The sequence below is a fragment of the Cyanistes caeruleus genome, chromosome 12 (genome assembly GCF_971803275.1).
Source record: "Cyanistes caeruleus chromosome 12, bCyaCae1.hap1.1, whole genome shotgun sequence".
NCBI lineage: Eukaryota > Metazoa > Chordata > Aves > Passeriformes > Paridae > Cyanistes > Cyanistes caeruleus.
Window position 1 is genome coordinate 4,112,559 of NC_141712.1, and position 13,569 is coordinate 4,126,127.

Here is a 13,569-nt window from a genome sequence, read left to right on the forward strand (position 1 = left end):
TGGTAAGTTTTGGTTTTGTAGGTTGGTTTTATTATAAGACAACAGAAATTTAGTTTAGATTTAGATGGATACAGATTTAGTTTAGATGGATACAAAATTGGAGTGAGACTGGGAAAAATACCTGCTATCATGGAGAATCTTTATATTTCTTTAACCTTGCTTCTTTTCCATATATCAAAGATCACATTCATTTGAAAACTCAATCACAGCATCACAAATAGCATATTAAATTTCCCTTTTTCTCCCCAAAATACAAAACTCAAACTGCATTAATTGCTTCCTTTTTATTTTAGAGCATAAGTAGCAATGAATGAAATAACTCATTCCAACAACTTCAATAATTTCTGTACATTTCAGAACATGAAGAAAAAAGGACAAAAATAGCAACAAAAGAGAATACATTCAAGCTTCACTGCATCCTCTCTATGCAGTTGCTATGCAGCAATTGCCTTCCCACAAAGAACTTTGGCTTTTTTGCTTTCTAACGTTTTGTCACTCAAGTAGATACAGTATGTTCAGATCCAAAACAATTTAAATTAGTTTTTTGCTCTGAGAGTTGCCTCAGATAACTACTAATTAGAACCTACATGCCCTCTGACTTGCTTATTTGCAAACTATATTAACAATAGGACAAAATATGCAACCTAAATAAGCCAACACTACCACAAATAGAGAAAAGTCCTCTCTTCACCCTCATGCAAAAAACACAGTGTAGCAGGCAGGCACTCAGCCTGAAAAAAGAAAAAAAAAAGAAAAAAAAAAGGAAGAAAATAAAGAAAGAGCGTTTTTTGGCAGTTAATGTGGGCAACCTTTGTCACTGCTGTCTTTTCCAACAGGTTTCTGGCTCACTGCTGTTTTACACTCGTGTTCTGCTATGGATGTGGGCATATTGAAAACTTGTGTTGTAAACAGCCACCTGCTTAATCCTTCAGCAACAGTAAAACACTTAAAACTTTGAAAAGGAAAGTAAATTATTATGCACACCCTGGGAAAAGAATCAGTAAATCAGCATTCTTTATATGGATTTAGGGAAAGAATTTGTCCAGGGACTAATGAGAAAAATTAAGTTCTCTACAGGGGTCCAGGACTACAATCCTAAATTAAGTTACTAGCACAGATTTCTTGGCTGCACCCCGTTGCCCATAACCTTTAATCCATATGGCATGAAGCAAGTCTCGTGGTAGGGACTGTGCTGCTGCTGCTGCACAGCCACCATCCTCCTTCATCACCACAGCTGCACCCAAAACCCCGTGTGCCCACCGAGCAGCCAGGCTAAACTGCTCACAAGCTGCATTAGGAAGTACGTTCTGTCAGAGATGCCACAAAGAAGCACCCATGAAAATAATGCCAAGTATCTTGAGAAAAAGTGTAATTTCAGCTCTCAGGGCAAGGCTACAGTTCCCTTCAAACGGGAATTTTTAAGGTCCCTGTTTGGACAGGTAGCTGAGCTCTTGTTGTAATGCATTTAGAAAAAATGGTATGACCTGGGAGAATGTACTCCCAAAATGTAGAACGTAAGTTTCTCTTATCTCTTTCTCCCCATTTCTCCTTATTGGCTGTGTGAATGTAATCCGCTCTCTTCCTCCCACCTTCAGAAAGAAGCGCTTATCAATATTCTTCCTCTTTTCTTTTCCTCCTGCTCTCCTCCATGGGATCCCAAGAATAAAAGCTGAACTTCCATCTCAGCAAGGGAAAGAGCCTCGGTTTCGTTTCTCTGTTCTAGGCTATAATATCTCCCCTGCTTCCCTGGCTGCTGCAGGGCGGCCGGTGGCTATAGAGAGGCAGGGGATAAAGAATTATATAAATTTATTATATATATAAAGCTCTGCTGTGTCAAAAGCCCATGGAAGCACAGCTGCCCAGGAAGCACACCCTGCCCAGCCACAAAGGCGAGGGCACAATGCTGCCCTCAAGGATCCTACCCCATGACACTCACAAACCAGGACCTGGTGCTGAAACTGTAAGGTGTTACAGACAATATCCTGCCATTCTAAACCACAGTGACATGTGGCAGTTCGTTAATATTTTTGCTGCAAAAGGTTTTACTGGTTTCACCCCATGGTTCTCCAGTTCTCTTTTAGCCTTGTTCAAAATGCTCCCCATGTGAGACTGCATAGCAAGATAAAATGGTTTAAGGTTCCTCTGCTTTTCACAGCTTTAATGGTTTGTTGACTACTAAAGAGAGATTTCTGGAGCTTTTCTATTAGGTTTTTCCTTCTAATTACCTGTTAATGTATGGTATGGTCACTTAGTTGTTCCTCTTGGCTTTCAGTAAGAAAGAACAATTACAGAACAAAATAGTTGTTATCATCAGGCAGAGTACACACAGGTACAAATATCTAGCATTTTCCCTGGCAAAGCCCTCTAAGCTGGCCAAAATATCAAAAAATAAATAAATAAAGAAATAAAGAAATCCTGCAGCTATTGATCAGTTGATTTGAAGATAATTAGAGTTAATTGAATTATAGTATTCATTTTCATCAACCCATGGCCAGCATGCTCTGTTGCTCACTAATCAGGAGAAGAGGGCTGACTTGGATTTCTATCTTCCTCACAATACCACAAAGATTATACACATGCTTTGGAGCAAACCAACATTTTTACCACAGCCAAAGAAAACAAGTGCAGTGTTATCCTTCTAAGGGTCATTAATTTAACAAACTGTGTGTTTTTTCTGTGAAGGTTAATTGAGGCTAAATTTCATTAGGTTCTTGAAACTCAGTAGAGTTAGAAACACCATTCATTCACATATTTCTTGACTTTTGTATTTTTTTAATGACATTCAAAGTAAGACTTTTTTTAGCTTTTACAGAAGAAATGGACTATCATAGAAAACTTTCCCAAAATATATTATAATGTCTGTATAAGGCTAACATGTAGAGACTTTCAGGGGTACTTACTAAAATATACAAGTTGCTACAAGTAAAAAACAAAGCTATGAAGCAAGCACTTAAGGCACTTAGAAGAAAGACCTAATACATCAGGTTACTTTTGAACACCTGAAACTTTGTTTCCAGTCTTTGCATATATTTCCTAGTCTTTAAAAGGAGAGCAGTAGTACTGTTTATATAGTCAAAAAAGTAACTCTTCTAGTAAAGTTTCTTATAAAAATCACATAGTAATTCAATAAAAGGACATTTTAGAAGTGGTGCAGTGATGCAGTTCGTTCAGAAACAGAGCAGTAGATCAACGTAGGAAACGAGCCTCAGCCTCTGAAAATCAGTAAGCCTTCCTATTAAAGCAGCAGTATAAAGTAAAATCACTTGCAATTATCAGCTTTCTAAGAATAGTCCATGGATTTTCTCAAAAGGTTTACCCATTGTCAGGTCATAATTTTCATTCTAAAGTCAAAGAAAATCAGATTGATGCCACCACAGAAACTTCCCAACTTCCTCCACTGCGGTGAAAAACCAGACATTCCTTGTTCCAGCCTGCCACAACCAATTTCCACTTGAAGTGTTTGCCCCACTGATGCACGTTGTCAGTTACCACATAATTTTCTTATGAAAATTCTCTAACCTATGCATTTTCAGAACAGGTCACCTACACGGGGGTCTTCTCTCAACACAGAAAAGGTCTCAGGAAGGTGTTCTTTAATAAACAAGTAACGAGCTGGGCATTTCCATCAATAAACCCTTGGCTGTTACAACCTGAGGGAAAAGCACTGGTTCCCAAGCTACAATTTAGCTTTTTGATGTCATATAGAATTGTAGAGTATGCTGAGCTGGAAGTGACCCATCAGGACCATTGACCCCAACTTTTGGCTCTGCACAGACACCCCAGCAATCCCACCCTGTGCTTGAGAGGATTGTCCAAACACTTATTGAGCCATGGAGCTGTGACCGCTTTCCTGGGAAGGATGTGAGAGCAGAGGACACCTCATTCATTGACATTCTTGTGAAGGCAGTTTGTTCACAGAGCATATGATTTGCAAACAGACACAGATCCCAACATTTAAACTCCATCCCCTGTGTGAGAAAAGAACACATTTATTTCCTTAAGCTCCCTGGCAGATACCCGCAGCTGTCAGCAGCGAGCCGGCCCAGCGATCCGCGGGGGCCACAGGGGCAGCCCCTCAGCGCCTCAGCTCCTCAGCCCCTCAGCCCCTCAGCCGCTCAGCCCCTCAGCCCCTCATCCCCTCAGCCCCTCATCCCCTCAGCCCCTCATCCCCTCAGCCCCTCAGCCCCTCAGCCCTTCATCCCCTCAGCCCCTCAGCCCCTCAGCCCCTCATCCCCTCATCCCCTCATCCCCTCATCCCTTCATCCCCTCAGCCCCTCAGCCCCTCAGCCCCTCAGCCCCTCATCCCCTCATCCCCTCATCCCCTCATCCCCTCATCCCTTCATCCCCTCAGCCCCTCAGCCCCTCAGCCCCTCAGCCCCTCAGCCCCTCAGCCCCTCAGCCCCTCGGGTGCGGAGGAGCCGGTGAAGGCACGGGCTGGAGCTGGATCCGTTCAGAGGCGTGAAACAACGTGGGAAGGAGGAGCGGGGAAACTAACGGGAAAAGTACGGAACTCAGCCAATCTTGGGCATCACCGTCTTGGTTTTAACTCTGGCGGGATCGATGACAAGCAAGAAAATGTTTGTTCTTTACGTTATCGCACTGTCTCCACTGACAGAGCCCGATGGGAGGCGGTGGCGGCGGAGCCGGTGCGGGGCCGGCTGTGTGAGGGGCCCCGGCACGGCGCCAGGCTGGCTCGTGGTGCGGGGCAGCACCCGCTGCCCGACACGCCGAGAGTCCGAGCGCAGCGCTCGGCGTTCAGCCCTCCCCGCACGGCGGTGGCCCTGCTGTTCCTGCGGCCCCTGGGGACACCCCCGCAGGTGTCTGAGGGCGGCCCTCGGGCACGGCCACCGTGAGGGGTCCCCGTGCCCCCCGCCCCCGGCCCGCCCGGCGCGGCTCCCCCGCCCGGCGGCCCGCGGGGCGCGCATGCGCGGGGCGGCGGGGCAGAGCAGCGCGGGCAGCGATGGCCGGCGGGGAGCAGCGCGCGCCCGGCGCTCCCGAGCGGGTGGCGCTGAAGAAGGAGATCGGGCTGGTGAGCGCCTGTGCCATCATCATCGGTAAGGGCGCCGCGCCCCGCCGACAGCCCCTTCCCCTCCCTGCTGCCGGGGACGGGGCTCGGGACAGGCGGCGGTGTGGCGGTGCGCGGGCAGGTGTGCGCTGCCGGGCAGGTGACAGCGCGCTGTGGCGCTGCTCGGCTCGGTGTAACACACGGGCTGTGCTGAGGTGCCGCTTGCGGGGAGCCCCCTCTGCCCAGTCCTTCAGCTGAACGCGAAGTCCTGAAGTTTCCTAAAGTCTTTTCCTGATGGCCGGTGAGCTGTTGAGGCTTCTGCGGCGCTGACTTGTGCGTCTGAATGAGCTAGATGGGTTTATCTGCGCTCGGGGCTCTCAGCTCTCGGGCAGCTCGCAGCCTGGGCTGTCAGCGGCGCTCGGAGAGCCGTGTCCGGCCGCAGTTGGCAGCGGTGCTCGCTGTCCGCTCCCCGCTGCCATGGCTGCCCCCCGCTAGGGCCAGGGAAACTGGGACAGACGGGGCTCAGCCCTCGGGGTGCTCCATCACTGCGGGGCTGCACATGTGGGGACAAGCGTGGGCAAGGAGGATGTTATAATGCATATTACATTATTGGCTTTTCGCAAATGTTGAAATGAATGTTATATGTATAAGGTTAGAAAAATTCGTTGTATTAATACAGTTCCTTATATTTCTGTTATTGATGAAACTTAGGAATAGTGGTATAATACATATATATGTTAGGCTATAACATGATATTAAAGCAAAAACTACTTTTGTTTATACAACCCAGAGACTGAAAAGATAATAACTCCCCCTGCATTCTTAGATTATCTTGTCCAGATGAAGACAGTGGTGACCAGTGTTCCAGGGGAGGAATTTATTGCACCTCTGTTACTGGAGAGTATGAGACTGAATGGAGCTGAGAAGATTGCTCTATTAGGGAGGGGGCAAGTTAAAACTAAAGAAAGAAACATCTAAAACTTAAGAGAAATGTTTGAATTATGTATGAGAATTTATGAATATGTAATAGGGCTCTGTTTTTAAGGGACAATCCTTCGTTATTAAGGTGTGCTCTCTTGGCTGAATGCAGAGACACCCGGCCATATTTGTACATTTTACTTTATTTCTATCTCCTAATTGTCTTTCTATTAAACTTTCTAAATTCTATATAAAAAATATGTGAACCTCATTTTTCACAGAGGATTTGCCCAGGTGAGTAAAAGCAGCCTGTACTAACCCTGAGTGAGTGAGTGAGCCTCAAAGACCCAGCTGTTACCACTGAGACCTGTGGACAAGACTGGCAGTGACATTTGTGTCAAGGTCCAGCACAGAGAGGTAACAACGAGCACAGCAGGATCTGCCACATCCATGGGAATACACTGCTCAGTAGCAGAATTGGCTGGGACACCCCAATGTGTCTCTGTGATTGATGTCACCAAGCTTGAGGAAGAGGACTTCACTGCATGCTTCCTATAGGTGGTCACAATGCCCTACTGCAATTTTATGCTCTTAGTCGTGTATGCCTTTATGTCTGATGGCTGTTACATGAAAGGAAAATATTTCAGTCCATTCCCATAGTGAAACACTAAAATCTGTATCTGCAGTTTGTGGGATGATGTCTTCTACATATAAAAGATACCTTTACTTTGAATTCCTCAGCGTATTTAAGGGGAAAATCTAGGTTCTGGATCTCAGTGGAGCACAGATGACCTTGTGTTAGAGTGAAGAACTGAGTGCTGCACATTGCTGTAGGTAAGGCACTTCCAGGGTTAGGTATTCCCTGAGTTGCTATTGGCCATAGGGAAGATTTAGGGCATCAGTATCATTTGTTAGGTATTAGAGAATGATATCTTGAGACTGCTACCCTTTTCTCTCAGTCAACCTTTCATCAACCTTATTTGCAAGATCTTACAAGCAGAATTCTTATATGTCATGCCTGTCCAAAATAAATCTTGTGAAATAGCCTCTCATCTAATCAAGGATATGTGAGCAGGGAAAAAGCACTGACATTTATGATAAACTGTAGTATTCTCAAGTGGTTTAAGTATTAGAGAAGGTTATCTGCTTTGCCACATAAAATTCTCCTGCAAATTCCCCCCTATTTTCATAGAAGACATTTGAAACACAGCCATAGGATTCTATTTTTTAGTTTAATTTGTTTGTGTGCAGATGCAGGAAATTACATCACGTATCAAAGTTGTCTGTAACAAAGTGGTATGTAGAAGACATAGGAATGTAATAGCTTTGTTCTGGTTTAGCTGACTGTTCTACAGTTCTAATCAGCTACAGGATGGATATAGAGAATTATAATCTTCTAGTAATTAAGAGGAAACATGAGGGAGTATTTGAAAAATACTGTAAATATGAGTTTATAAGTATGTGATTAGTAAATTTGTGGTTGCCTTCTGTATTCTAATTCTGCTTGTTTAAAATAAGGCATATGAGTTGCAGAGCTGAGGAGTCTGATTGTGCTAGGGAGCTAACACAGAAAGCAAGGGCATGAAGTGAAAGGGAAGCCTTGGGGGTAGGAGCACCTTGGTCACCATTATACCCTATTTGAGAGTATTGCAATAATGGCAGGATCTCTCCATATTTTGTAAGCTGTTAGCATTCCATCACAGTTGCAACCAAGAGAATAAAAACAACCTCTGCAGGTACATCATTTCATCCAGGTTAAACATGCTGTGCCTCTGGCTGTTAGAGCTAAAGAGGGGCTCATACTGGCTCAGGGAGCAGGGAGGGCACAGACAGCCTGGATCTTGCCAGTTGTCCTGAAGCTCCCCTATCCTGTGCTAATTCCCTGGAAAACAGGTCTTCCTTCTCAATCTTCTTGCAATGTTTTGAATTGTAGGGCAATTTTCTTACTGCTTTTACAACCGAGGTACTCATCAACACAATAAATTGCTATGCTGTCTTAATGCACTCACAAAACTCATCCTTTCAAATTTTTATCCTCCTTTTATAGAGGTCTGAAAGGTTTTGCCATAAGAAATACCAGTTCATCTAACAAAAACTATGCAGAAAAAAAACCCATCAGGAATATGTCTTTCATATATCTACCCCACAGAGCAGTCTCCTGATCTTTTCCAGCAGCCTAGTTTTTGTACAACATAAGTCTATCCTTCATTACTTCGTTTATATTTTTTAAATTTGTTTACAAACAAGCCTAATTAGAGAAGAAAGCTATTTTCAACATTTATTTCACACTGTGGCACAAGACAGCTCTTGTGAGCATCCTAATGTAAATGCAAGTACTAAGTACAAAACCTTTTAACTCTAAAAAGAGACTGGTAGTTAATGACTGTAAAACTGAACAGTATTTAGTAGTAGTAACAAATCTTTCTGGCAATTCATCTCTCTCACAGAAAGAGCACTTTTGGAAAGTGCCTGAGACAAGCTGTAGAGGCACCCAAACTGCTCTGTCTCAAATGTGGTTACATGTAGTGAAAACAAATCTCTCATGGGCTCCAGACATTAATAATCTAATGCACTCAAGTGCAGTGCAAATCAAGCTTGTCAATACTTAGGTGAAGTGATACAGCTTAAAAAGTAGTGACATACATGTGTTATTGTCTCCTAGATAATAACTTATAGATAGTTGTATATAATTGTTTGAAATCCATACTAGATTTTATTTATCAGGAACAGAAATCAATGATGTTTTTAATTGAACAGTTATTTTATGTACATACACAAAGCTGGCTTTACATCTCATTTGTAGAACTGTGTATGTAATTAAGGTTATTGCATGTGTATTTTCTTTGAGCACAGGCATCTTAGCTATACAGTGCCTTCCTTGGAGTTTTGCCTGTGTAGATAAAAAGCTAAGAAGTAAGAAGTTCCATGACTTGTCTCTGTGTATCTTCTACCACATTCCATAGTTCATTAGAAAAGTACCAGAACTGGAAAGTACAGACTGATTAATGTCTGATACCAGCCTGGTTCTTTGGGTCTGAATAACAAAATTCACCATTCTTACATTAGAAATGTATATTTAACAAATTGTATATATAACATATGTATAAGGGGTTGTTTGACTGTTTAATACAGATCAAGTAACATTATATAAAACAAACAGTTAAACATCTCTTAAAACCTTAATTTATGCAGTTGTAAAACTGCATGAAAGTAGCCACAGGGTCATACTAGCATTATGACAAAATCTGTTGTATACCCCTGAATGATTTAATATCAGATTATATAAGACCCACTAGAAGGCTTACAAATTCAACTACAATAAAATATGTCAGCTAAAACTAAATACATCTCCTTATTTTGCTGAGCACAGGCAGGCAAGTTATCTGCATCAGCTGACTTGGCACTACTTAAAAAATGCTTGCAGTACTTACTCTACTCTACTCACACACGAATCTGATGTGAGATCCTTATAAACTAGTTCCTGATTCAGGTCCAGTGATAGTAACAAATCTGTGTTCAGCTGACCAGTGAGCAATATGTTCAGTTTTTGCTAGTTCTGAAAGTAACTTTCTGCAGTTTATTTATCTGTCCACGCTGCCCAGACAGCAGCACACGCTTACTTTCATCCATAGCTGACATCTCTCAGCCAGCCAGTGGATGGTCTCAGCAGAATGCCTACTGGAAAGCCTCCTTCCATCAGAGATGCTTCCTTAGTCCTGGTATGTAGTTCAGTTTACTGCCCACACCATGATAATCCATCAAGGGAATGGCTGAGTTGCCTTGGTTGTCATTATATCTGCCTGTCATCGTACTTACACACAAATAATTGCATATGCATATACATGGAAGTTCTTATTTGCATAAATATCACTTCCAAGTGCAGCACTCCAGTGTGATTTTATTTCCTTGTCAACAAAAGAACAACATTTAAAACAAGTAACAAAAAAACATTTGCCAGCCTGTCAATCAGCTGTCTCTTTACAATGCCTCTTGCCATTTTAACATCCCTTAAAATCCCACAGATGATTGTTATCAGCAGAAACCTAGTCCAGGATCCAGCAAGCTGCTAGCTTAACACTGGGGAAAGAGAACACATGGAATGGGAATAGCATTCACATTCCTCTTTTCCAGGTGGAAATGGATAGGTATTAATGCACAATGCTTGCTGTATCCTCCCTGGTAATGTTCCATGTGCCACCATTGCTTTTAAGTGGACTGGGTTTTGGTCATTGAATCAGATCCATCTGTTAATAAAGTTACATAGCAAATCATTAGGAGATCATTCCTAGTCAGACCCAGTGGACTTCACTGGAAGTTTACAGTCCAGATTACAGGACTGCAGCAGAAAGATGTATGAAAAGAACAGCAGAAAACCACTGCCCACATCACTGGATGATTTTTCCTGATTTCTGTGATCCTGCCTGGAGTCACAGAAGGCAGTGTTGTTACAGCAAGAATTTTCTCCCTCTCTCAATCTGTGTGAGAGCATTTCACTTTTATAGCTAACTGAAGTTTCAGGACATACTTTTGTTTGGTGACTTGTGAGAGTAATACAGATTACACTTCAGTGATTCTCTCTCTCCAAAAAAAAAGCCTCTAAACACTTTAGAAAGGAGTCAACCTTCCTTATCTGTTACACATCTTGCTAATATTTTGAGCATTTAGTTCCACATGGCACTTACTGATGTAACACACAAAGTATTTACAAATGCACAGCTGTTTGGGTTTTTTTTCAGAGTGATAGTTCAGGACCTAGCTCTGGACGGTACAGGACTGTAATTCAGTATGTTGTCCTCTCATAAATGCAAATTATGGTTTAGTAAAGTCAGCAGTCAATCTTTGTTCAAGATAAATGGCACATGTACCTTACTAGTGAGAAACCACACATTTTTGAGGGACTTGTGAATGTTTTTTCCATATAGCCCAGAGGCTTAGGCTCAGATTCAAAACTACTGAAAATTACATGTGCAAGTTCCATATGTACTTTTAAGCTGATAAGTATCCATAATTTGTTATGGTACCCAATAGGAATAAAGGTTCATACTACTGAGAGAGATCTAATCCTGCATTTGGAAAAAAAAGAAAGCTAGAGGTCACAGAATCACAGGAACCATCAGGATGGAAGAGACCTTCAAGATCATCGAGTCCAACCCAGCCCTAACACCTCAACTAGACCATGGCACTGAGTGCCATATCCAGTCCTTTTTTAAACATCCAGGGATGGTGACTCCACTACTGTCTGTTTCTTGCAGGTTTCTTGCATTTTGGCATGATCTTTTAGGGGTGATACCATGTTCCCACATTCTTCAAGATTGTAACAACATACAGTTCTCCATCAGAATTGTTTGGGGTAGCCTTTCACTTGAGTGTAGGGAGCTGAAAAAAAGCTGCAGTTTCACTTGAAAGTAAGAACCATGGCAAAGTTCAAATTAAGCTTGGTAAAAATTCAGGGAGATTCTGCAGTTTCTCTGGGCTAGCAGCTTACCTCTGAGACTAAACTTACTTACAGAGGAAGTCTAAAAAGGAGCTGTAATTAGAAATTCCTGGCATAGGAGTGGAGGATGGGAAAGAGCCTTAAAAGCCTTAACTTTATATTTTTCTTTACTGAATATTTCTGGACAAAGGAAAGGGTTTTATTTTTCCAGATATGCCTTTCTGCTGCAGTCTGTATCAAGGAGAATGCAGCATGTCAAGTCCCACATGTACAATATGAAGAGGAAAAAAAAAATCAAAAAAACAGCTACATTTGTACTTTTCTGCAAGAATTGCCACACAGAATTCTGTTTCCAAGTCATTAGCTATCGAGTATTCCTTGATCGATGGTTTTGGTTTGAGTGGGTTTAATTTGCGTGAGTTTTGCTAGTTTTGGGGGGTTTTTACCTTCCTACTTTCTAAAACAAGTAGGAGATTCTGGGTGAGACACAGTGACTGATCACAAGGCTGGGGCAATGAGCTCTGTGCAATGAGTGCCAGTAGTTCAGATACCCTGCAACACAAACTCCTTCCTCGACAGATGAACTAACAAAGGTAGCATCCTTTGGGAAGTGTCTCACTCCTGATCTGGCAGTACAGTGCCTGCTTTCAGCAGTGCCATAAATCTCCACTCGTGTTCCCTTTTCCTGTGCCTTGCAGCTCATTTCCTTCTAGCATAATGTAGCCTTTTCTGTTGAGAAAGTCTGTTCTGCTTTGGCAGGCTCACAACAAGCAGAAATGGTTTGGTGGAGGTTTAGCTTTTTTTTTTGCAGCTTTTCATGTGCCAAACTTTTCCTTTTGAGACCCTGTTTTTTGTTGTACTGTGGGGGGGAGTTTCTACTAGCCACCACACTTTTTTTTGTCATCTTAATTGCAGCATGATAAAATGAGAAGGCATTTGTCAGTGCTGAAGTGTCCCAAATAAAAAGCATCCTAACAGTGTTGTGTTATTCTGCTGGTCCTTAAAAATCCAGAAGTCTCCCAAAGAGTTCTTTAGCAGATGTTCCATGGCATAGAGAAGGGAGCCAGCAATCCAACATTGACTGAGCATCTCAACACCCTAATTCTTTTTTAAATGCTTGTATCCTTCTCTGGATAGTGAGAAAGCATAGAGAATATGCAAGCCCTATTGTTCTGCAGAGGAAAGACATGTATAGTGGTAAATACATTTATTCATGTCAGCCTCCACAAAATCTCTTTATGCAGTATTAGTTTATTCTCCTAATGTTTTTTTCTCTGGCACTGGCCTTTGCAAGTCAGGAGTGAAAAGCAAGATTTGAAGAGTGATTGTCTACAGGTTGTTCCCATCTTCAAGAACTTGTAGATGCTGTTTTTCTGATTTCAGGGTAATGTACAAACACATCTAGTGTTAGGGTGAGCTGTTTAAATTCTTGCTCCTAGACATGGTTCATCATCACTTTCAGGCAATAGAGACAAATTCCACTGGATCTCAGAGCTAGAAAAGTGGCGAGTGTTTAAGCCTGAGGAATTTCTGTATCATTGAGTAATAGAATAACCCTCAGAGCTGAGTTGTTCTGATTCATTTAACACTTTCTTTAGAATAGTACCAAAACTTACAGAAAACTAAAATCTTTTTGCATCTGAAAATCAAGTCAAATTTTTTTTTATCTGATCCTTAAATAATGGTGTAATCACACTTCAGATGTGGGACTAAAATATCAATAGTGTACAACATACCATTCAAAATCAGTAAAACTTTAGAAAGGTTACTTCTAACTCCAAGAAATAGGTCAGTGATCTGGATGAGTGGCTTTTCTACTGTGAAAAACAATAGCTCTTTCATCAGTTATATGAAGCTGCTTAATCTAGATCAGGCAAAACATCTTAATATAGTATACCACAAAAAAATACGTTTGTACAATATAAGGGCCTTATTTACATCCACAAATACCAGGAGAAATCAAGTGAAGGAAGAATCTCATTGAATACACTGGGTCAGAGAGCTAAAATCCACAATAGTAATGTGATCTGTGACAATGAAATGTCACAAGGCTGCCCATCACAAAATTTCTAATTGCCATGTAGCACTGGTCAACACACAGGCACATTAATTACTGGACATGAACCCTGGGTTAGAAAATCGTGCAGGAATGAGCAGTTGGTATAAAAAGCTGCTCTCTTACAGAGATGCTTCCAGACAGTGGAGGACAAAA

General features: G+C 42.2%; 1 protein-coding gene and 1 long non-coding RNA gene across 4 annotated transcripts in view; one reads left to right on the plus strand and one right to left on the minus strand.

Moving 5' to 3' along the window:
• Window positions 1–265: 265 nt before the first annotated feature.
• On the minus strand, window positions 266–4,891 carry LOC147650819 (uncharacterized). Of its 2 annotated transcripts, none has more exons than XR_015275222.1 (2): window positions 4,496–4,891; window positions 266–3,968 (listed from the first exon to the last, which is right to left on the minus strand). It is a non-coding gene; the product is annotated as an uncharacterized LOC147650819 (long non-coding RNA). The 2 variants fall into 2 exon arrangements; XR_015275223.1 differs by having other exon boundaries at window positions 4,512–4,886.
• A 49-nt stretch (window positions 4,892–4,940) lies between these two features.
• SLC7A10 (solute carrier family 7 member 10) overlaps window positions 4,941–13,569 on the plus strand; it is a 38,206-nt gene continuing 29,577 nt past the window's right edge. For both annotated transcript variants that reach the window (XM_086847094.1, XM_086847095.1), the window contains exon 1: window positions 4,941–5,054. In XM_086847094.1, the coding sequence (XP_086703220.1) occupies window positions 4,961–5,054 (94 nt within the window). In that variant the 5' untranslated portion in view covers window positions 4,941–4,960. The remainder of the gene's footprint in view (window positions 5,055–13,569) is intronic.